Source organism: Manis javanica, chromosome 5 (assembly GCF_040802235.1).
Source record: "Manis javanica isolate MJ-LG chromosome 5, MJ_LKY, whole genome shotgun sequence".
Lineage (NCBI taxonomy): Eukaryota > Metazoa > Chordata > Mammalia > Pholidota > Manidae > Manis > Manis javanica.
Window position 1 is genome coordinate 129,462,340 of NC_133160.1, and position 24,891 is coordinate 129,487,230.

A 24,891-nucleotide genomic window follows, 5' to 3' on the forward strand; every position below is an offset into this window, starting at 1 on the left:
TTAAATATCCTTAATGTTGATCACTTAAAGGGTGTCAGATGATCAGCTATGGAGGCACTCTTTTCTGATAATATGCCTTTCTCTTAATAATAATAATAAAAAAAAGCAGCTCCTGTGTGCTGACCTCCAATGAGTTCTACTCAGTGGTATAGAGGGCATGTCAAAGTGTGGGCAAAGGGTCTGTTTGTTTCTATGCAGAAGATCAAGGCCTAGCTTGGCTACCCAGAAAATGAACTAAGATATGATATGAGGAGGAGCTTCTGGCATCAGCACTCTCTGGAGGATTCGTGCTGGGGGATGATCATCAAAAAGCCTCTACAGGGATCTGGGCGATGCTGCGGTTGTGGCTGTGTCCACCCCACCGTTTCCTGGACTTGCCATTGGAATGAGGAGGGAGATGTCTAGGCAGGCATGTGCATACAGTGAGACAACGAATTTGACCGGATCTGTACTGTTGGAACTCAACCAGGAGTTGGGAGGGATGCAAGTTGTAGCACTCAAAAATCTTATGACTATAGACTATCTATGGTTAAAAGAACATATGGGATGTGAACAGATCCCAGAAAATGGGTTGCTTTAATTTGTCGGATTTTTCTCAGACTGTTCAAGTACAGTTGGACAATATCCATCATATCATAGACAAATTTTCACAAATGCCTAGGGTGCCTAAATGGTTTTCTTGGCTTCACTGGAGATGGCTGGTAATTATAGATTTGCTTTGTTTATGTCACCTTATTCCTATTATGTTAATATATGTGCGCAAGTTAGTTAGTAGTTTAAAACCTATACATGCTTAAGGTACTCTACAAGAAGATATGTCAAAGAAATAATCAATCCTCCCATGTTTTCTTCCATATGCTACCTCTATAGCTTTTCCTCTTCCTTCCTAATTACAACCCTTAAATAGAATTCACGCCTCATATCGAATTTACTGAGTATCATAATTCCTCCAGGTGGTAAAGATACCTCAAGACAAGTGCTGGGCATAGAAGCCACAGGGCATAAATCTGCAAAGAAGTAAAAAGCTAACCTTTTCAAACAATATGGCTTCTCTCTCACTTACCAACTTTACATTTCCCTGTATGGCCCCGGAAGATGACTGGTTAGCCAGAGACGGGTAAGATTCCTCAGGGGAGGAACAACCTAAGACAGACACAGTCACAGGGGGGCCATCAGGTGAGAAATCGGGGAACAACAGTGGTGAAGCTTAGAACCTCACCCCCCACCCTGTTTTGAGAGAAAGCTTCTTCATCCGTGGATGTTTTATTGCCCCTGTCTAGCTCGGATTAGCACATAGTCTACAAGCACACACCTGATCATCTACAATTGCTCTCTTACAACACTAAACTATGTTTTCTACCTTTATCTTGCATCTACCTACCACTTCAGCATTTTATTAAAAATAATAATAATAATAATAATAATAATAATAATAATAATAATAATAAAGGGAGAAATGTGTGATCCACATATAAATCACATATAAAAATCAAATGAATATTCATATTTGACCTGATTGTTTATAGTTCATAATGTGTGATCAAAACCGAAAGTTTCTGTGATGACTGCCCTTGTACTGTTCACCATGTAAGAACTTATTCACTATGTAAGAATTCGTTCACCATGTAAGAACTTGTTCGTTATGCTTCAGAAGATTGGAGACCGACGAGAATTAGGCTTGAGATGGATTAATGATTGTGCATTGAGCATTGAGTCCCCTATACAGAATTTTATTGTTGTTAACAACCATTTGATCAATAAATATGAGAGATGCCCTCTCAAAAAAAAATATGGAAAGGGAAAGAAGGAATAAATCCTGTAGTGTTGGATCAGAATTGAAGGTATTGGTGAGAAATCATGGTTTTTCAATATAAATAGATATGGAAATAGAGATTTAAGTGTGTATATGTATGCATATATATGCCAAAGATTCATAAACTAACCCTAATCATAAGAAACTTTGACAAATCTAATTGGTCTGCTATTCTATGAAATTCATGGACTGATTGTAATCTTCAAAAGTGTCAAGGTCAAGAAACTCAAGAAAAGACACAGGAACTATTCCAGACTGAAGAATACAGAAGGTACATGACAATGCAACACATGATTTTGTACTGGATTATTCCTCTATAAAGGACATTATTGGAAAATATGTGGAACTTTAATGGGGGCTGAAGACGGGTATAATGGCTGAAGAGATCAAAAGTTCCAAGAGAATAACAGAAACTGTAAAAACTATGCTTAAAAAAAGGAAGTACGAGAACTGATAAACACAATATCTGAATTAAAAACCCACTGAATAGAGGTGTGAGTAGGGTGGTGGAAGTCTCCTCCCAAAGCCATACATATTTTTGAAAATATAGCAAATACAACTATTCATAAAAGAGAGACCAGAAAATACAGTACAACAGCAAGGCTACATCTACATCTGTGAGAACTCAACATCTCATGAAAAGGATAAGATACAAAACCGTGACCAGATGGGACCAAAGTGCTACCCCCACCCCAGCTCACTAGCAGGAGGAAAGGGTTCAGAGTGCAGAGGGAGTGGTAGTACAGGACTGCTAAATAACCAGCCCTAGTAATCAGCACCAGGAGCACAGACACACATTGCATGGTGTACTGGATATTAGCAACCACACAGAGTCTTCACCCAGTGTACAGCTAACTAGGACAGACACAGAGGGTGCCACCAGCACTCAGCTGCAAGAACAGGCAGAGGAAGCCAGAGCAAGGTCCAGGAGGCACAAAGGGGCACCATTCTCGCAGGAGAACACACCCGGCACGTCTGCAACCCTCCACAGTGCCCTAGGCTATCCCGAGGGTTGCCATGCCCATAACAGCTCAGGGATTAACCAAGAGACTGCTCCCTGTGTGTGGGTAATCAGCACAGGCAGTGGAGAAGGGAAAGACAACCAGCAAGCAGGAAGGGACTTTGTTCTACCAGCTGACACACGCACCGCCTGCCGGCGATCACTTCTATAGCCAAGAAAAGGCAGAAGAATCTGATTCAGTCAAAAATAATTCAAACAACTCCAAAGAGAGGGCCTGGTGAGATAGATATAACCAATTTTCCCTGATAAATAATTCAAAATAAAACTTATAACCATACTGATGGACCTGTAGAGAAATATGCAATAGCTAAGGGATGAAGTCTGGAGGGAGATGACAGAAATGAGACAATCAATATAAGGACTTAAGAGCAGATGGAATGAGGTGCAAGATACTGTTAATGGAATAGAAATCAGAGAACAGGAATACAGAGAAGCTGAAGGAGAGAGAGATAAAAGGATCTCTAGCAATGAAAGAATGGAAAGAATGACTTTTGAAAGAAGGAAAGCAGTTATTTCTCACCCATTCCTGGTCAATTAGGAGAGGAAAACAAGGTAGGTGTCTGAACTTGGAAGAAGGGAGAAAGCACAGTGGCCCATGGCAGCACCTTAGAGTCAAAGTATCAAAAGAAAGGCCAAGCACTTTCTGTGTAACCTTTCCAAATGGAACAATATTCACAGTATAGGGGTACCAGAAGAAGAAGAGAGAAAAAGGGATATAAACTGTCTTTGAAGAAATAATTGCTGAAAACTACCCCAAACTCAGGAAGGAAATAGTCTCTTAGACCATGAAAGCCCACAGATCTTCCAACACGAGGGACCCAAGGAGGACAATACCAAGACATACAATAATTAAAATGGCAAAGATCAAAGACAAGGACAGGGTATTAAAGGCAACCAGAGAGAGAAAAAAGATCACCTACAAAGGAAAATCCATCAGGCTATCATCAGATTTCTCAACAGAAATTTTACAGGCCGGAAGAGAATGGCATGATATATTTAATGTGATGAAACAAAGGTGAGATAGATGGACCTCACAACAAGAATACTGTATCCAGCAAGATTATCATTTAAATTTGAAGGAGGGATTAAACAATTTTCAGATAAGCAAAAGTTGAGGGAACTTGGCTCCTACAAAGCACCCCTACAGGGTATTTTAAAGGGACTGCTCTAGATGGAAGTACTCTGAAGGCCAAATAAATGTTACCATAGAAAATAAAATCACAGAAAAGAAAACAGACTGACCAAATACTAACTAAAGACAAAAAATAAAATCAACTATCCACAAAAGCAGTCAAAGGAAACACAAAAGAGTACAGAATAAAACACCTAACATATAAAGAATGGAAGAGGAAGAATAAGAAGGAAGAGATAAAGAATCATCAGACTGCGTTTATAATAGTGTAATAAGTGAGCTAAAGTTAGACAGTTAGATACTAAAGAAACTACCCTTGAAACTTTCATAACCATGAATCTAAAGACTGCACTGTCTGTCAGTAAGTACATGTCTACTGACAATTACCTTAAATGTAAATGGACTGAATGCACCAATCAAAAGACACAGAGTAATGGAATGGATAAAAAAGCAAGACCCATCTATATGCTTCTTACAAGAGACTCACTTCAAACCCAAAGACATACATAGACTAAAAGTGAAGGGATGGAAAAAGATATTTCATGGTAACAATAGGGAGAAAAAATCAGGTATTGCCGTACTTGTATCAGACAAAATAAACTTCAAAACAAAGAAACAAGAGATAAAGAAGGACATTGCATAATGATAAAGGGGGCAGTCAAACAAGAGGATACAAGCATTATAAATATATATGCACTCAACACAGAAGCACTGACATATGTGAAACAAATATTAACAGAATAAAGGAAGAAATAGAACACAGTGCATTCATTTTAGGAGACTTCAACACACCACTCACTCCAAAGGACAGATCAAACAGACAAAAATAAGTAAGGACACAGAGGCACTGAACAACACACTAGAACAGATGGTCCTGACAGATATCTACAGAACTCTACACCAAAAAGCAGCAGGGTACACATTCTTCTCAGTGCACATAGAACATTATCAAGAATAGACTACATACTAGGCCACAAAAAGAGCCTCAGTAAATTCAAAAAGATTGAAATTCTACCAATTAACTTCTCAGACCACAAAGGTATAAAACTAGAAATAAATTGTACAAAGAAAACAAAAAGGCTCACAAACACATGGAGGCTTAACAACATGCTCCTAAATAATCAATGGATCAATGACCAAATTAAAACAGACATCAAACAATATATGGAAACAAATGACAACAACAGCACAAAGCCCTAACTTCTGTGGGATGCAGTGAAGGCAGTTCTAAGAGCAAAGTATATAGCAATCCATACCTACTTAAAGAAGGAAGAACAATCCCAAATGAATAGTCTAAAGTCAAAATTATTAAAACTGGAAAAAGAAGAACAAATGAGGCCCAAATTCAGCAGAAGGAGGGACATAATAAAGATCAAAGAAGAAATAAATAAAATTGAGAAGAATAAAACAATAGAAAAAATCAGTGAGGGATTCAAGATAGCGGTGTGAGAGGTGCGAGAGAACTCTTCCCAAAACCACAGATAGTGTGAAAATATAGTTAATACAACTAACCCTAAAACAGCAACAGTAAAGAAGGCTGCACGAACTGTATACAGACCTCAGGAACAGAGCAGACCTCACAAAACAGGGTAACATAATAAAACCTTGATCCAAAGGGACCAGGCCCTTCCCCCACCCCAGCTCACTGGCAGGAGGAAGAGAAACAGAGCAGTCAGGGGGTGGAAGCGTGGAACTGCTGAACACCTATTCCTGGAGATCTGCTTTACAAGCAGAAACCTACATTGTGTGGTGCTCTGAAGGATGGGGAGCTGAGACAGGTGGAGTGCTTGAGAGACACATTCCAGCTATTGCAGAGGATGGGATCCACACCCGGCTGCTCTGGGACAAGGGAAAGGCAGGCAGTCTGAGAGGCTTCCTAGCAGCAAGAGGGGTGCTGAAGGGGCAGGACTTGCATGGAGCTTGCTGGGCAGGAGAAGGGATAGGGGGACAAGGTTGTCTGAACACACTCTGCCCAGCAGATTGGGAACTTTAAGGAGCCTCAGGAGCTCCATCTCCTTAGCTGGCTACTCAGCTCCAAGGCCCTCCACTGTGATAAGCAGCCTGCCAAGACTTCCTTCTGGCCTGATGGCAATGGCTCACAAACTGGCAGTCACTGTGTGGGCATCAGGCCAGTCAGAGGGAGGCCCCACCTACAACAGCTAGAGACGCAAAGCACAGAGGCTTGCACCTGTGTATTCGGCCCACTGGCTCTGACACAGGAGACAGGCACAGCAGATGGGAATCAGGAAACAGCTCTTTCCTCCCCTCAGGTACCAGCTCTGCTCCCCTACAACCCCTGACATCACTCTAGGGGCTGAACAGCCCCAGAGATTGGAGCTTCTGGGCACTACAGGGCACCACACAGAAATATGAAACATCAAAAGAACATGGTTCAGACCAAAATCTCACAAACCACAGAAAAAGCACCAAATGAAACTGAACTCACCCATTATCCTGATAGTTCAAAATAAAAATCATAAACACGCTTATGGAGGTACAGAAAAATATTGAAGAACTCAGGAATGAATTTAAGTCAGAGATTCAATCATTAAGAAATTCCATATCTGAAATGCAACATAAAATGGAGGGATTTAAAAGCAGATTAGATGTAGTAGAAGAGACAGTAAATAGAATAGAAATTAGAGGAGAGGAATACAAAGAAGCTGAGGCACAGAGAGAAAAAAGAATCTCTAAGAATGAAAGAATATTGAAAGGACTGTGTGACCCATCCAAACAGAACAATATTTGCATTACAGGGGTACCAGAAGAAGAAGAGGAGAGAAAGGGGGATAAAAAGTGTCACTGAGGAGGTAATTGCTGAAAACTTCTCCAATCTGGGGAAGGAGACAGTCTCTTATGCCATGGAGGTGCACAGATCTCCCAACATTAGGGACCCAAGGAAGACAACATCATGACATAATCATTAAAATGGCAAAGATCAAGGATAAAGACAGACTTTTAAAAGCAGTCAGTGAAAAAAAAAAAGATCACATACAAAGGAAAACCCATCAGGATATCATCAGATTTCTCAACAAAAACCTTATAGGCCAGAAGGGAGTGGCATGATGTATTTAATGCAATGAGGCAGAAGGGCCTTGAACCAAGATTACTTTATCTGGCAAGATTATCATTTAAATTTGAAGGAGGGATTAAACAGCTTTCAGATAAGCAAAAGCTGAGAGAATTTACCTCCCACAAACCACCTCTACAGTGCATTTTGGAGGGACTCCTATAGATGGAAGTGTTCCTAAGGCTAAATAGATGTCACCCGAGGGATAGACAAAGAATACAGCATATGATTCATAACATACAAAGAATGGAGAAGGAAGGAAAATGAGGGGAAAAAAAGAATCTATAAATTGTGTTTGTAATAGCATATGAAGTGAGTTAAATTAGACTGTTAGATAGTAAGGGAATTACCCATGAACCTTTAGTAACCACGAATCTAAAGCCTGCAATGGCAATAAGTACATACTTACCCATAATCACCGTAAATGTAAATGGTCTGAATGCACCAATCAAAACACATAGAGTCACTGAATGGATAAAAAAACAGGACCCATCTATATGCTGCATACAAGAGACTCACTTCAAACCCAAAGACATAAACAGACTGAAAGTAAAGGGATGAAAAAAGATATTTCATGCAACTAATAGGGAGAAAAAAGCAGGAGTTGAGTACTTGTATCACAGAAAATAGACTTCAAAATAAAAAAAGCAACAAGAGACACAGAAGGATATTACATAATGATAAAGGGGTCAGTCCATAAGAGGATATAACTATTACAAATATCTATGCTCCCAACACAGGATCACTTACATATGTGAAACAAATCCTAACAGAATTAAAGGGGGAAATAGAATGCAATGCATTCATTTTAGGAAACTTCACCACACCATTCACTCCAAAGGACAGAAAATAAAGAAAGAGACAGAGGCACTGAACAATGTATTAGAACAGATGGACCTAATGGACATCTACAGAATATTCCATCCAAAAGCAACAGGATACACATTCTCCTCAAGTGCATATGGAACATTTTCAAGAATAGAAAATGAACCACAAAAAGAACCTCAGTTAATTCAAAAAGATTGAAATTCTACCAACTGGCCTCTCATATCACAAAGATATGAAACTAGAAATAACTTACTCAAAGAAAATGAAAAATCCCACAAACACATGAAGGCTTAACAACATGCTCCTAAATAATTAATGGACCAATATCCAAATAAAAACAGAGATCAAGCAATATATGGAGACAAATGACAGTAATTCAACAACGCAAAATCTGGGGAACACAGCAAAGGCTGTGCTAAGAGGGAAATATATTGCAATACAGGTCTACCTCAGGAAAGAACAACAACCCGAAGAGTCTCAACTCACAATTAATGAAATAGAAAAGGAAGAACAAATGAGGCCAAAAGTCAGTAGAAGGAGGGATATAATAAAGATTAAAGCAGAAATAAATAGAATTGAGAAGAATGAAACAATAGAATCAATGAAAGTAGGAGATGGTACTTCAAGAAAATAAACAAAACATATAAACCCCTAGCCAGACTTATCAAGAAAAAAAGAGAGTCTACACACATAAGCAGAATCAGAAATAAGAAAGGAAAAATCATGACAGACACCACAGAAATACAAAGAATTATTAGAGAATACTATGAAAAATTATACGGTCACAAACTGGATAACCTAGAAGAACTGGAGAACTTTCTAGAAAAATACAACCTTCCAAGGCTGACCCAGGAATAAACAGAAAATCTGAAGAGACCAATTACCACCAAAGAAATTGAAATGGTAATCAAAAAACTACCTAAGAACAAAAATCCTTGTCCAGATGGTTTCACTGCTGAAATTCATCAAAAATTTAGTGAAGACCAAATACCCATCCTCCTTAAAGTTTTCCAAAAAGTAGAAGAGGAGGAATATGCCCAAAATCATTCTACAAGGCCAACATCACTCTAATATCAAAACCAGGCAAAGACACCACAAAAAAAGAAAATTACAGACCAATATCCCTGATGAACATAGATATAAGAATACTCAACAAAATATTAGCAAAAACAAATTAAAAAATACATCAAAAAGATAATCCATCATGATAAAGTGGGATTCATCCCAGGGATGCAAGGATGGTACAATATTCTAAAATCTATCAACATCATCCACCACATCAACAAAAAGTAGGACAAAAACTACATGATCATCCCAATAGATGCTGAAAAAGCATTTGACAAAATTCAACATCCATTCATGATAAAAGCTCTTAACAAAATGGGTACAGAAGGCAAGTACTTCAACATAATAAAGGCCATATTTGACAAACCCACAGTCAACATTATACTTAACAGCAAGAAGCTGAAAGCTTTTCCCTTAAACTAGGGAACAAGACAGGGATGCCCCCTCACCCCACTTCTATTCAACATAGTTCTAGATGTCCTAGTGAACGCAATCAGACAACACAAAGAAATAAAAGGCACCCAGATTAGTAAGGACAAGTTAAACTGTCCCTGTTTGCAGATGACATGATATTGTACATAACAAACCCTAAACAATCCACTCCAAAACTACCAGAAGTAATATCTGAATTCAGTAAAGTTGCAGGATACAAAATTAATACACAGAAATCTGTTGCATTCCTATACACTAATTATGAAGTAGCAAAAAGAGAAATCAGGAAAACAATTCCATTCACAGTTCCATTCACAGTTGCATCAAAATGAATAAAATATCTAGGAATAAACCTAAGCAAGGAAGTGAAATATCTACACTCTGAAAACTACAAGATACTCATGAGAGAAATTAAAGAAGATACCAATAAATGGAAACACATCCTGTGCTCAAGGATAGGAAGAATTAATATTGTCAAAATGGCCATCCTACTTAAAGCAATCTACAGATTTAATGCAATCCCTATCAAAATACCAACAGCTTTCTTCAATGAACTAGAGCAAATAGTTCTAAAATTCACATGGAACCACAAAATACTCCGAATAGACAAAGCAATACTGAGAAGGAAGAATAAAGCAGGGGGAATTATGCTCCCTGACTTCAAGCTCTACTACAAAGCCACAGTAATCAAGACAATTTGGTATTGGCACAAGAACAGACCCATAGACCAATGGAACAGACTAGAGAGCCCAGATATAAATCCAAGCATATATGGTCAATTACTATAAGATATGGAGCCATGGATATACAATGGGGAAATGACAGCCTCTTCAAAAGCTGCTGTTTGCAAAACTGGACAGCTACATGTAAGAGAATGAAAGTGGATTATTGTCTAACCCCATACACAAAAGTAAACTCAAAATGGATCAAAGACCTGAATATAAATCATGAAACCATAAAACTCTTAGAAAAAAATATAGGCAAAAATCTCTTAGACATAAACATGTGCAACTTTTTCATGAACATATCTCCCCAGGCAAGGGAAACAAAAGCAATGCCTGTGGAAGTTTAGGGGATTAACCCAGAGGATGCTCCCGGTGCACGACTCACTGGCCCGGGCAGCAGAGACAGGTTCTGCGGCAGGGAAGTTGGAAAGGGCTTTGTCCTCCTGGCAGACACTGGCACCATTCAACTGCAACCACCATCATTGCTCAGGTACTGGGCAGCTCAAAGAGCAGGGCTTCTGGGCACTAGAGGGTGCTGCTTACACAAACCTAATTTTTATCACTAACCAATAAGATCATCAAAATGGAGAAAAACCTTGTTCAATCCAAAATCCCACAAACATCAGAAAGAGGGCTCAGCGAGATTGAAATCACCAATCTTCCTGACAAAGAATTCAAAATAATAGTCATAAGAATGCTTATGGAGCTATGAAAAAATATTCAAGAGCTAAGAGACAAATTCAGGAGGGAGACAGACACCTTAAAAATACAATAGCTGAAATGAAACATACAATGGAGGGATTTAAAAGCAGATTAGATGAGGTAGAGGATAAAGTAAATGGAATAGAAATTAGAAAACAGGAATACAAAGAAGCTGAGGCAGAGAGAGAAAAAAGGATCTATTGTAACGAAAGAATATTAAGAAAACTGTGACCAATCTAAATGAAACAATATTCACATTATAGAGGGATGAGAAGAGATGGAAGATTGGATAAAAAGTATCCTTGAAGAAATAATTGCTGAAAACTACCCCAATCTCAGGAAGGAAATAGTCTCTTAGGCCATGAAAGTCTACAGATCTCCCAACACAAGAAATCCAAGGAAGACAACACCAAGACATATAATAATTAAAGTGGCAAAGATCAAGGACAAGGACAGAGTATTAAAAGCATCCAGAGACAGGAAAAAGATCACCTACAAAGGAAAACCCACCAGGCTATCATCAGACTTCTCAGCAGAAACCTTACAGGAAAGAAGGGAGTGGCATGATATATTCAATGCAGTGAAACAGAAGGACTTCAAACCAAGAATACTCTATGTGCCAAGATTATCATTTAAATTTGAAGGAGGGATTAAACAATTCCCAGATAAGCAAAAGTTGAGGGAATTTACCTTCCACAAACTGTATTTTGTGGAATACACTGTACCATCACTACACTGTATTTTAAAGGGACTACTCCAGATGGAAGTGCTCCTAAGGTTAAATAGCTGTTACAGAGAAAATAAAACCACAGTAAAGGAAGTAGCCCAATTAATTATTAACCAAATGCAAAATTAAGTCAGCTACCCACAAAGTCAGTCAACTGTTACACAAAGAGTACAAAATATGACACCAAACATAAAGAGTAGATGAGGAAGAAAAAGAAGGAAGGAGAAAAAATAATCTTCAGATTGTGTTTATGAGTGAGTTAAGTTAGACTGCTAGATAGTAAAGAAGCTGCCCTTGAACCTTTGGTAACCATGAAACCAAAGCCCACAATGGAAATGAGTATATATCTATCAATAATAACCCTAAATGTAAATGGATTGAATGCATCAATAAAAAGGCATAGAGTTACAGAATGGATAAAAAGCAAGACCCATCTATGTGGTGCCTACAACAGACACACTTCAAAAGCAAAGACATACACAGACTAAAAGTGAAGGGATGGACAAAGATATTTCATGCAAACAACAGGGAGAAACAAGCATGAGTTGCAATACTTGAATCAGATAAAATAGACTTCAAAAAGGGCAAGTACCTCAACATAACAAAGTCCATATACGACAAATCCACAGCCAACATCATACTTAATAGTGAAAAACTGAAAGCTTTTCGTCTATGATCACGAACAAGACAAGGATGCCAACTCTCCCCACTTCTATTCAACATAATTCTAGAGGTCCTAACCATGGCAATCAGACAGCACAAAGAATTAAAAGGTATTCAGATTGGTAAGGAAGAAGTTAAACTGTCACTGTTGGCAGATGACATGATATGGTACATAAAAAACCCTAAAGAATCCACTCCAAAACTACTAGATCTAATATCTGAATTCAGCAAAGTTTCAGGATACAAAATTAATACACAGGAATCTGTTGCATTCCTATATACTAATCATGAACTAGCAGAAAGAGAAATCAGGAAAACAATTCCATTCACAATTTCATTAAAATGAATAAAATACCTAGGAAAAAAACTAACCAAAGAAGTGAAAGACCTATACCCTATACAAGAAACTCTTGAGAGAAATTAAAGAGGACACTAATAAATGGAAATACAACCAATGCTCTTGGGTAGGAAGAATTAATATTGCCAAAATGGCCATCCAGCCTAAATCAATCTACAGATTCAATGCAATCCCTATGAAAATACCAACAGCATTCTTTAATGAACTAGAGCAAATAGTTCTAAAATACTTATGGAACCACAAAAGACCCCGAATAGACAAAGCAATCCTGAGAAGAAAGAATAAAGTGGAGGGATTAGGCTCCCCAACTTCAAGCTCTACTACAAAGCCACAGTAATTAACACAATTTGGTACTGGCACAAGAACAGACCCATAGAGCAATGGAACAGACTAGAGAGCCCAGATATAAAACCAAGCATATATAGTCAATTAATATACGATAAAGCAGCCAAGCCATGGACATACAATGGGAAAATCACAGCTGCTTCAATAGCTAGTGTTGGCAAAACTGGACAGCTACATGTAAGAGAATGAAACTGGATTACTGTTTAACTCCATACACAAAAGTAAACTTGAAATGGATCAAAGACCTGAATGTAAGTCATGAAACCATAAAACTCATAGAAGAAAACATAGGCAAAACTGTCTTGAATATAAACATGAGCAACTTTTTCATGAATATAATGAGCAACTTTTTCATGAACATATTTCCTTGGGAAAGGGAAACAAAAGCAAAAGTGAACAAGTGGGACTACATCAAACTAAAATCTTCTGTACATCAAAGGACACCATCACTAGAACAAAAAGGCATCCTACAGTATGGGAGAATATATTCATAAAAGACATATACGATAAGGGATTGATATCCAAAATGTATAAGGAGCTCATATGCCTCAACACCCAAAAAGCAAATAACCCAATTAAATAATGGGCAGAGGATATGAACAGACCCTTTACCAAAGAAGAAATTCAGATAACCGATAGGCACATGAAAAGATACTCCACATTGCTAATCATCAGAGAAATGCAAATTAAAACCACAATGACATATCACCTCACACCTGTTAGGATGGCCAACATCCAAACAACAAGCAACAACAAATGCTGGTGAGAATGTGGAGAAAGGGGAACCCTCCTATACTGCTGGGGGGAATGTAAATTAGTTCAACCATTGTGGAAAGCAGTACAGAGATTTCTCAAAAAACTAACAATAAAAATACCATTTGACCCAGGAATTCCACTCCTAGGACTTTATCGTAAGAATGCAGCAGCCCAGTTTGAAAAAGACAGCTGCACCCCTATGTTTATTGCAGCACTATTTACAATAGCCAAGAAATGGAAACAACCTAAGTGTCCATCAGTAGATGAATGGATAAAGAAGATGTGGTACATATACAGAATGGAATATTATTCAGCCATAAGAAGAAAACAAATCCTACCATTTGCAACAACATGAATGGAGCTAGAGAGTATTATGCTCAGTGAAATAAGCCCGGCAGGAACAACAAGTACCAAATGATTTCACTCATCTGTGAAGTACAACAACAAAGAAAAATCTGAAGGAACAAAACAAGAGCAGACTCACAGAACCCAAGAATGGACTAACAGTTACCAAAGGGAAAGGCACTGGGGAGGGTTAGTGTGAAGGGAGGGATAAGGGGATAAAGGGGCATTATGATTAGCACACATAATATGGGGGAGCACTGGGTAGGAAGTATAGCACAGAGAAGACAAGTAGTGACTCTATATCATCTTACTATGCTGATGGACAGTGACTGTAATGGGGTATGTGGTGGGGAATTGATAATTGGGGGGAATGTAGTAACCACAATGTTGCTCATGTGAAACCTAAGCATAAGATTGTGTATCAATGATACCTTATTAAGAAAATGAAAAATAAAATAATATACTATTATGAAAAATCTTATGTAAATAAATACAACATAGGCAATTGGTCAAATTCCTTTAAAATGCCCAAAATACCACAGACACAAGTAGTAATAGAAAATCTGATTTTCCCTACACTCATGAAAGGAATTAATTCCTTTGTGCCATGAAAGGAACTGATTAATTAAAAAATCTCCTTGTAAGGAAAACACTAAGCTCAGATTGTATCAATGGTAGATTTTCATCAAACATCTAAGTAAAAGAAATATGAATCTTATACAAACCTACAGAGAATAAAAGAATAGGAAATACTTCTGAAGTAATGCAATTCCAAAACTCAACAAAGATATATTTTTTTAAATTATAGACCACTTTCCATTATGGAACATAGATGCAAAATTCCTCACTAAAATAACTGGAAATCAAACTTGTAATGTCTAAGTGAGGTTTCCCCAGGAAGGGAAGGTTGGTTTCATATTTTTGAGTCAATAAATGTACTTTATTACATTAGCAAAATAAAGGAGAAAATCATACAGAGATTTCAATAGATCTAGAAAATTATTTGATAAAATTCCTATAGACAAAAACTCAAATATATATAGAAGTGCTAACAAAATAAAGGGAAAAATAATCAATTTGGTCTTCTCAGATTTAGAAAAAAAATTTGAGGAAATTCAACATTCATGTTTTTAGACATGTGGTTTAAAAAAAAAAAACTTCGGGCAAACCAAAAAGAATAGAACTTCCTCAACCTGAGAAGGGGCAGCTACAAAACCTGCACCTAACATAATGTTTACTGGTAAAATATTGAATATTTTCCCAGTAAGGTCAAGATAAGAATTTCCATACTCACTTCCCACATTCACTCACTTCTGTGTACAATGAACTGGACTCCTAGTCAATACAATAAGTCAAGAAAAAATAAATAAAAGGAATAAAGACTGAGAAGAGAAACCTTATTCATGAATAATATGATTGTGAATGTAGAAAAACCAAAGGAATCTACAAAAAAATTAATAGACTATGAAAACTAATTAAATGAACTTGGAAATCTAATAAGATGTAAGGTTAGTATATTAAAAACATTTAGAAAATGAAATAAAAATACTATTCATTGATAATATTGAAAACATAAAACACTAGGAAAAAAATAAACAAAGATGTGGAAGAACACTACATTGAAAACTACAAAACATTCTGAGAAAATAAATGATGATCTAAACAGGAGAGATATAAAAGGATCATGGATTAGAAGACTTACTTTTATTAAGATGTCAATTCTCCTTAAACTGTTTTATATATTTAATGCAATCCTAATCAAAATCCCAAAGGGCATTTTTGTGGAAATTGACAAGCTGATCCTAAAATTTATGTGAAAATGGAAAATACCTAGAAGAACCAAAACTAAATTGAAAAAGAACAAAATTGAAGGACTTACACTACCTTATTTCAAGACATTATAAAAACATAGTAATCAAAACAGTACAGTGTTGACATAAGAACAGATAAGTAAAGAATTACAATAGAATTAGGAGTCTATAAGTAGACCCAAGGCAATTCAATAAAGAAGTCTTTCATCAAATGGTACCAGAAAAACTGGATATCTATAAAGAAAAAAACAAACCTCAATCTCTACCTCACATCTAATAGAAATCTAATTCAAAGGGATATCATATGTATAAGTAAAAAAGTGAAAATTTAAAGGTCCCAGAGGGGAATACAGAATATTTTTGCAACCCGGAGGTAGACAAAGATTTCTTAGGATACCAAAGCACCAGAAGAGAATTTTTTAAATTTTGAAAAATGTCTTTCCATGGAAGAAAAAAATTGATAAACTGAACATTTTTTCTCAAAAGATACCATTAATAAAATCAATAAGCAAGGTATATACTGGGAGAATATATGTGCAAATACATATTCCTGACAAAGGATGTGAATTCAGACTAAACTTCTGCAAATTAATGATTAGAAGAAAATAACCCATTTTTTAAGTGGGTTAAAACTTGATAAGACAAAAAAAACCCCTTTATTGACATATAACATGATTATATATATAAAAGGCCCTAAAGAATTTAAACAAAAATCTTCTAACCAGATTACAGAAGACATATAAATGCCAACAAGCACACATAACAAGCGCTCAATATCAGTAGTCATTCTGGAAATGTAAATTAGAACCACAATGAGATACCACTACACATTCACTAAAAGTGGCTTAAATTTTGAAAACTGACAATGCCAAATGTCAGAAAGTCTGTGAAGCATCCAGATTACTCATATATTGATGTTGAGAGTAAAAATGGTACACTCACTTTGGGAAATACTTCAGCAGTTCTCCCTATGACCCATCTATTGCACTCCTAGATATTTATCCAAAAGAAATGAAAACATGCCTAAAAAGTATCTGTACATGAATGTTCATAGCAATGAACACCCCAAATGTCCATCAAAGGTGAATGAAAAAACAAGCTGTGATATGTTAATACAGTGAAATACTTGTCAATAAAAAGGAATGATCTAGTGATACACTCAATAACATTGATAAATCTCAAAAACACAGTGTTGAGCAAAAGAAGGCAGGCATGAAAGAGTACATATTGTATGATTCCATTTATATCAAGTTCAAGAATAGGCAAACCTAATCTATAATGATAGGAACCTGAAAGTGGTTGACTCTAAGGCAGGGAGTAAAGTATAAATTGAATGAAAGAAAAATACTTGAATAAACTTTTTAGAATAATGTTTTGTATCTTGATTGGGGTGGTTAGTGAATGGGCATATACACTTCTTAAAAGCTTATTAAACTATAGATTTAAGATCTATACATTTTATGTAAGTTATAACTAAAAAATTCCAAATTGCAAGCTGAGAAAAATATTTACAACATACATAAAAAATGAAGAAAATTTTTAATAAGTAAAGAACTGTATAAATCAAGAAAAGTACAGACCAGTAGAAACATAAATAAAGCCATGAAAAGGCAAATTTACAAAAGAAAAATAAACTGGCAAAAAAAAATGTGGGGAACTATTTGAATTTCTAATAATCAGAGAAATGAAAGTATTTATACTGATATTTTATTATAAAATTAATATTTCTTAAAAAATAATATCTAATGTTTGCAAGGGTACAGTGAAAAATTCAGCTCAAAAGTACACATGAATATGTAAATCAAAATCACTTTTGTTAGAACGCATTTTGGGGTTATATCTGAATCACCTCAAAAACGTTCATAGCCTCGATCCAGTAATTTTACTTCTAAAATTTTTATTCTCAGAAAATAATTAGTGATTGAGAATGATGGGGAAGGGGCATGTTGGTAGAATGATCTCATAAATTAGGACAGCAAGTCAGACAAAGGCATGTGAGATATACAGAGTACAAGAGGATAATACACAAAGGTATCTGCTAGATATACAGTACAAAACTTAGAAGTCAAAACCTTTCAAGAGTCAAAGATTTAAAAAATTCAAACAGATTGATTAGTTTGAGTAGGAGCTACAGACACTTGTGAGTAAATAGAGGATGATGGATATGGATTAAGTGAGGTATGAAACCAACACCTTTTTAACTTTTGTAGTCTCTGACAAAGATACTATAAAAAGACTTTATGACATTCACAGAAGTCAAAAGACTTCATACAGTTTGTCCATCCAAATGCTCTGGTGACAAGTAACCTCAGGTACCTGAGATAGTAACTTAGCTTCCTCTGTGGACATGTATTATTTTTAAGCACTGGGAAGATTTAGAATTAACTGCAAAAAGCTAAGAGAATCAAAGTCATAGAATTTAACACCTTATGTTAACAATAAGTATATGTAAGAATTGATGAAATATGGCATGGACCATGGAGCAGATACAGTATTATATCAGTGTTAAAATTTCTGATTTGGATAATAGTTCTGTGATTACAGAAGATGAGGTTCTTGTTCTTAGACAATCACTCTGACATACTTAGGAGAAAAGGATGGATGATGTCTGTAACTTACTCTCAAAAATCAATCAGGAAAGAAATTAAATATACATATGCCACATGAAAGGGAAAGAATGATACAGCAGATGGAGCAAACTGTTAATTTTTACAGTTCTCAGCAAATTTGAAATTATATTAAAATAAAAAGTATATATATATTTTCAAGCTCATTTACAATTGCATCAAAGAGAATAAAATACCTAGGAATAAACCTAAGCAAGGAGGTCAAATATCTATACTCTGAAAACTATTAAGATACTGATGAGAGAAATTAAAGAAGACACAAATAAATGGAAATCTATCCCATGCTCATGGATAGGAAGAATTAATATTGTTAAAATGGCCATCCTGCCTAAAGCAATTTACAAATTCAATGCAATCCCTATCAAAATACCAATAACATTTTTCAATGAACTAGAGCAAATAATCCTCAAACTTGTATGGAACCACAAAAGACCCAGAATATCCAAAGCAATTCTGAGAAAGAAGAACAAAGCCATGGGTATTATGCTTCCTGACTTCAAGCTCTAATACAAAGCTACAGTAATCAAGAGTTTGGTACTGGCACAGGAACAGACCCATAAATCAATGGAACCAAATAGAGAGCCTGAATGTAACCCATGCATGTATGGCCAATTAATATATGATAAAGGAGCCATGAATATATAATGGGAAAATGACAGCCTCTTCAATAATTGCTGTTGGCAAACCTGGACAGCTACATGCAAGAGAATGAAACTTGATTACTATCTAACCCCATAAACAAAATTAAATTCAAAATGGATCAAAGACCTGAATGTAAGTCATGAAACTATAAAACTCAGAAAAAAACATAGGCAAAAATCTCTTGAACATAAGCATGAGTAACTTTTTCCTGGACACATATCCTTCAGCAAGGGAAACAAAATAAAAATGAACAAGTGGAATTATATCAAACTAAAAAGCTTCTGTACAGCAAAGGATACCATGAGGAGAACAAAAAGGCAACCTACAGTATGGTAGGATATATTTATAAATGATTTATCTGATAAGAGATTAACATCCAAATATATAAAGAACTCATATACCTCAACACCCAAAAAACATAACCCAATTAAAAAATGGGTGGAAGACCTGATCAGGCATTTTTCCCAAGAAGAAACACAAATATCTAACAGGCACATGAAAAGATAATCCATATCTCTAATTATCAGGGAAATGCATATCAAAACTACAATGAGATATCACCTCACACCAGATAGGATGGCCACTATCCAAAAGACAAGAAATAACAAGTGTTGGCAAGGATATGAAGGGAACCCTTCTACACTCTTGGTGGGAATGTCAATACGTGCAGTCACTGTGGAAAGCAGCATGGCAGTTCTTCAAAAAACTAAAAATAGAAATACCATATGACCCAGTAATTCTACTTCTAGGAACTTACCCAAAGAAAACAAAATCTCTTATTTGAAAAGATTATTTATAATAGCCAAGTTATAAATATTTATAATAGCCACATTATTTATAATAGCCAAGTTATGGAAGCAATAAAAGTGCCCATCAACAGATGAATGGATAAAGAAGATGTGGTACATATATACAATGGATGTAAAAAAGAAAGAAATCCTGCCATATGCAAAAACATGGATGAAACTAAAGGGTATTATGCTATTTGAAATAAGCCAGGTGGAGAAAGACAAAGACCATATCATTTTTCTTATTTGTAGAATATAGAAACAAAGCAAAATAAAATGAACAAAATAGCAGAAGACTCATAGACACCGAGAATGGATTGGTGGTTACCATGAGGGAGGGGGAGGGGAATAAAGTGACACAAAAATTCTCAGTTACAATATAAGTTGGTCACAGTAATCGTAGTACAGCATGGAGAATATAGTCAGTGATTGTGTAACATCTTCCTATGTTGACAGATAGTAACTGTACTAGTGGGGGTGAGGATTTAATAATATGGGTAACTTTTGAACCACTGTGTTGTATCTTAAAACCAATATAAGATTGTATATCAATGATACTTCAATAAAAAAAGAAATCAACCTTAATATATTAATAAATATAATTTTAATTACTTGAAAACCAAACCAAACAGGACTCCTAAAAGTTATTGTTAAAAACTGCTAGAATTCAGCAGACTAACAGATAGGTAGGTCACAATATAGGTAGGTCATGGGGAAGGCAGTACAACATGGAGAAGACAAGTAATGACTCTGTAGCATCTTACTATGCTGATAGACAGGGACTATCTATCTGCAATGGGGGGGCAGGGGGTAAGGATTTGATAATATGGGTGAATGTTGAAACCACAATGTTGCTCATGTGAAACCCTCATAAGATTGTATATCAATGGTAATTTAATTTAAAAAATCTGCTAGAATTATAAATAGAATAAAACTTGTAGGCTAAATTTAAAAGCTGAAAAAATAGATATATAATTTGAAATTTTTAAATTTACTATTAATTATTTAAATCAAGAACATACCTCTGAACAGTCTTTTCTGCATACAAAAATCATGCGCAAGGCTACCAAAAGACTCACATCACTGGATGTGGCAATTTTTTTTTCTTAAGTGGCTATAAATTCTTTGCCACATCTCTCACTGAGAGGTGGGGTTTGTGCCCCTGCCTCCTTGAGCCTGGCCAGACTTGTATTGCATCAATCAACAGAGTATGATTGCAACAACATTATATGACTTCCAAGGCCAAATCATTAAAAAACATAGTCTCCTTCTGGTTCTTTTGGAATGCTCACCGTTGGAACATTCCATTGTAGGATATTCCTTTTCAGAAAATGACTGCCATCCTAAAAGAGGGCTAAGTCACTGAGAATCCATACAAAGGTGCTCCCGTGGATATTCCCAACTAAGTCTAGGTTCAAGTCATCCCAGACTGGGCACCATGCATAGGTATTGCTAAGGACTGAATGTTTATGTCCCCTCATGTTGAAATCCTCACCCACAATATGATAGTATTAGGAAATGGGGCCTTTGGGAGGTAATTAGGTGTAGATGTGGTCATAAGAATGGAACCCCCATAAAGGGACAGTGTCCTTTTAAGAAGAGGAAGAAAGATTAGAACTCTCTCTGTGCACACCTGAAAAAGAGGACCCATGAGCACACAACACAAAGGTGGCTGTCTGCAAACTGGTAAAAGAACCTTCATCAGGAAAAGAATCAGCAGGCATCTTGATCTGAAATTCTCAGCCTCCAGAACTGTGAAAAATAAATGTCTGTTGTTTAAGCCACCCAGTCTATGGTATTTTTTTATGCCAGCTCTAACTGAGTAAGACAATTGTGAAGGAACCTTATGTACCCTACCATTTCAGACACCTAAGCCATTAACTATATCCTAGTTGAGGCCCCAGACATCAAGTAATAGAGATAAGCAAAACTTGTTTGCCCTGTCAGAATTTCCGACTCCTAAAACCCTTGAGCATAAGAAAATGCTTGTTTTACCCCACTTAATTGGGAGTGCTTTGGTATGAAACAGATAGCCAAATTTAAGGACGGGTTGTCTATTGGTTCTAGATTATCTGGGATTTGTTTTCTAAGCTGACTATATTTAAAGGTATTAATGACCCTGTTGTCAGTGGTTAAAAAAAAATGACACTGCTAGTACATGGCATGCTGGCAATGACAAAATGGAAAGTAGGACTTTTGGCAACCATACAGCTCCTGCCAGAGAAGATTTTAGTGAAATAAAGCAGCACAGTGGGGTTGGTTTCTTGCTTCTAAGAGCACTAGGGAAATTATGGAAAGAAATGTTCTGTTCAGGCTTTTAAATTCCCAGCTTGAGATCTGGGTAAGGGACCAGAAAGTTTTTGTGACTTCCCCAAAAGAAACCCTTACCTTCTATTGTCACAGGGCTGAAAATTCTGAAAATCTAAATCTATGAATGGGTTCGCTATAGTGCAAATTGAATTCTCAAACTTGTATGGCCTCCTGTGTTAAAGTTAGGGCAATGATTGGGAAAGAATGGGACCCTGAAAATTGGAATGGGGATAATGTAGGCAGATTCCAATGAAGCTGGAAATTAAACCCTTTAATACTGCTGAGTCTTACTAAAAGAATCAGCCCTTTCATCCCTACTGAGGAAGTCAGATTTCCCTTGCCAGAAGAACCTGTACCAGGCTCCCCTGAAGTAGAAGCTTTCCTTTCAGGAAACTGCTGACCCGTTCCTACTATCTCTCATTGCTTCTAGAGCAATGAGATCTATAACCAGACCCCAAGTTCCAACTGCAATAATAGCCTTCCAAAGACTCTTCCATCAGTCTTCACAACTGCTTAAGGTCTAATTCTGTATCACAAACAATTGTTCTGCTTCTCTGATGAAATCCTGGACGATACATTAGGCATAGAGGAAGTAGCCAGAAAAGTTCATTTGGTGAGAGGGGAAAATAAATAGGAAAAAAAGGAAAATACACACCTAGAAATAAGAGGTGGGAATATTACAGTTACAAACAAGTTACAAGTTACTGAATCAATCAAAAACTGTTTCTTCCACATGGATCTACTTACATTTTTTGGAGGAATATAGTTTGGATTTATGCCTTTGGCTATTGAGAGTTGTACTATCCAGGGAGAAGAATCAGAGATTTGAAGAGAATCTCTTGTTAAGTATTCACTGAAGGGCCTATGTGCAAATGGAACATGAAATATTATCATTACTGGAAGAAAATAACTGCATTTTTTTATTGGTACAACCAATACCCAATGAGTTATTGCTACAATCAATATCCAAACAATTACATATATTGTTTCCATCTTAGAAACATCTCTTTCCCATAATCAGTGCTCTTTCTACCAGATTAGTGTTTCTCAAAAATTTTTTACTGTTGTCCCCAGTAAGACATACACTCGACATTATGATACAGTATTTGTAAATCTGTGTATATCTGTAACAAAACATCATGAAACACTGCTTGCTCCGGGCAATGTATTCTGATTTTTTAAATTTCATTTGATTTTATTTTAAAAATCTGAAACTGATTTCATGTTTCAACAGTGGGTTGAGACTTGCAATTAAAAAAAAACACTTCCTGAGGATGAAAAAAGATGGCAGTGTGAGAAGTGAGGCAGCAACCTCCCAAAATCAAATAAAACAAAATACAGCAAATACAAACTAATGCTGAAAAGCAACCTGAAGACTATAGAACAGACTGCCTACATTTAGGGAAAAGAGAAGACCTCACAGAAAAGGGTAAAGTAGCAAAGCTGCAATCTGGTGGGACCCAAGCCCTCCCTGTGCCTGAGCCCACAGGGGGTGAAGAAGAGAAATGGAGCAGGAAGGGAGTAGAAGCCCAGGACAGCTGAACACCCTGCCCTGGAGATCTGCTCTAGGACCATGAACCTATATTATTACATGGTGATCTGGAAGTTAGTGGGGTTTAAAAAGCAAAGACAGGTGGAATATTTGGAGAGACTGAGATTCCAGCCACTTGTGGAGAACAGGTATGCATAATTGGCCTATGGGACAAAAGAAAGGCAGGCAGTTTGAAGGACTTACCAGCAGTGAGAGGGGTGCTAAAGGAGAAAAGATTACAGAGTGCTCTCTGCTCAGGAGACAAAAGCTTTGCAGCCTGCTCACTCCTGCAGGTTGGGAACTCTAAGAAATTTCAGACACTCCATCCCCCTGTCTGGCAACACAGCCTCAAGGCCCCCACTGTTGTACGCAGACTGCTGGTTCTTCCTTTTGGCAGGTGCTGTTCCCACTCACTGGCTGCACTGCCATTATGTCAGACATGCTGGAGGGTGGTCCCTCTATGGCAGCTACAGGGGCATAGCATAGAGGCACCTCGCTGTATGCTCAGCTACTGGGATCTGGCATTGGAGGCAGGCATCACAGCCAGAAGCCAGGAAACACTCCCAGCTGAACTCTTTCCTGCTGGCAGGTGCCGTTTCCACTTTCCTGAGACCCCTGCCATTGCTGCAGGCCCACGGCAGCTCCAGAGAGTATTATCTTTGCTCACTCAAACAGCTGATGGCTGAAGGAAAGGAGAGGATTAAAGATGGTGGTGTGAGAGGTGAGACAGAGGCTTCCTCCTACAACCACATATAATAGGAAAATATAATTAAAACGGAAAGAGCAACAGGAAAGAGGACTGCACCAGACTGCATAAACCTGGAGAAAAGAGACCTCAAGGAACAGGGTAATGTACCAAAGCTGTGGCCAGGCAGGACCCAAGCCCTTCCCCCACCCCAGTTCACTGGGGGGAGGAAGAGAAATGGAACGGGAAGGGAGTAGAAGGCCTGGGACTGCTGAATACCTAACTCCAGAGATCTGCTTTGGGAGCACAAACCTACATTGCATGGTGCTTTCATGATACTGTTGTGATTAGGGGATTGGAAAGCTAAGAGAGGCAGAATTCCTGGAGAGACTGAGATTCCAGCTGCTTGTGGAAAGCAGGGATCCATATCTGGCTGCTCTGGAACAAAAGAAAAGTGGCAGTCTGAGAGACTTCCTAACAAGGAAGGCCTTAGCAAGAGGGCTACTAAAGGGGCA

At 37.1% G+C, this 24,891-nt stretch overlaps 1 protein-coding gene across 1 annotated transcript in view; it reads right to left on the bottom strand.

Annotated features, from left to right (window-relative positions):
* SPMAP2L (sperm microtubule associated protein 2 like) overlaps nucleotides 1-24,891 on the bottom strand; it is a 103,420-nt gene that overhangs the window by 25,974 nt on the left and 52,555 nt on the right. The window contains exon 3 of the mRNA XM_073238081.1: nucleotides 22,908-23,022. Coding sequence (XP_073094182.1) covers nucleotides 22,908-23,022 — 115 coding nt within the window. The remainder of the gene's footprint in view (nucleotides 1-22,907; nucleotides 23,023-24,891) is intronic.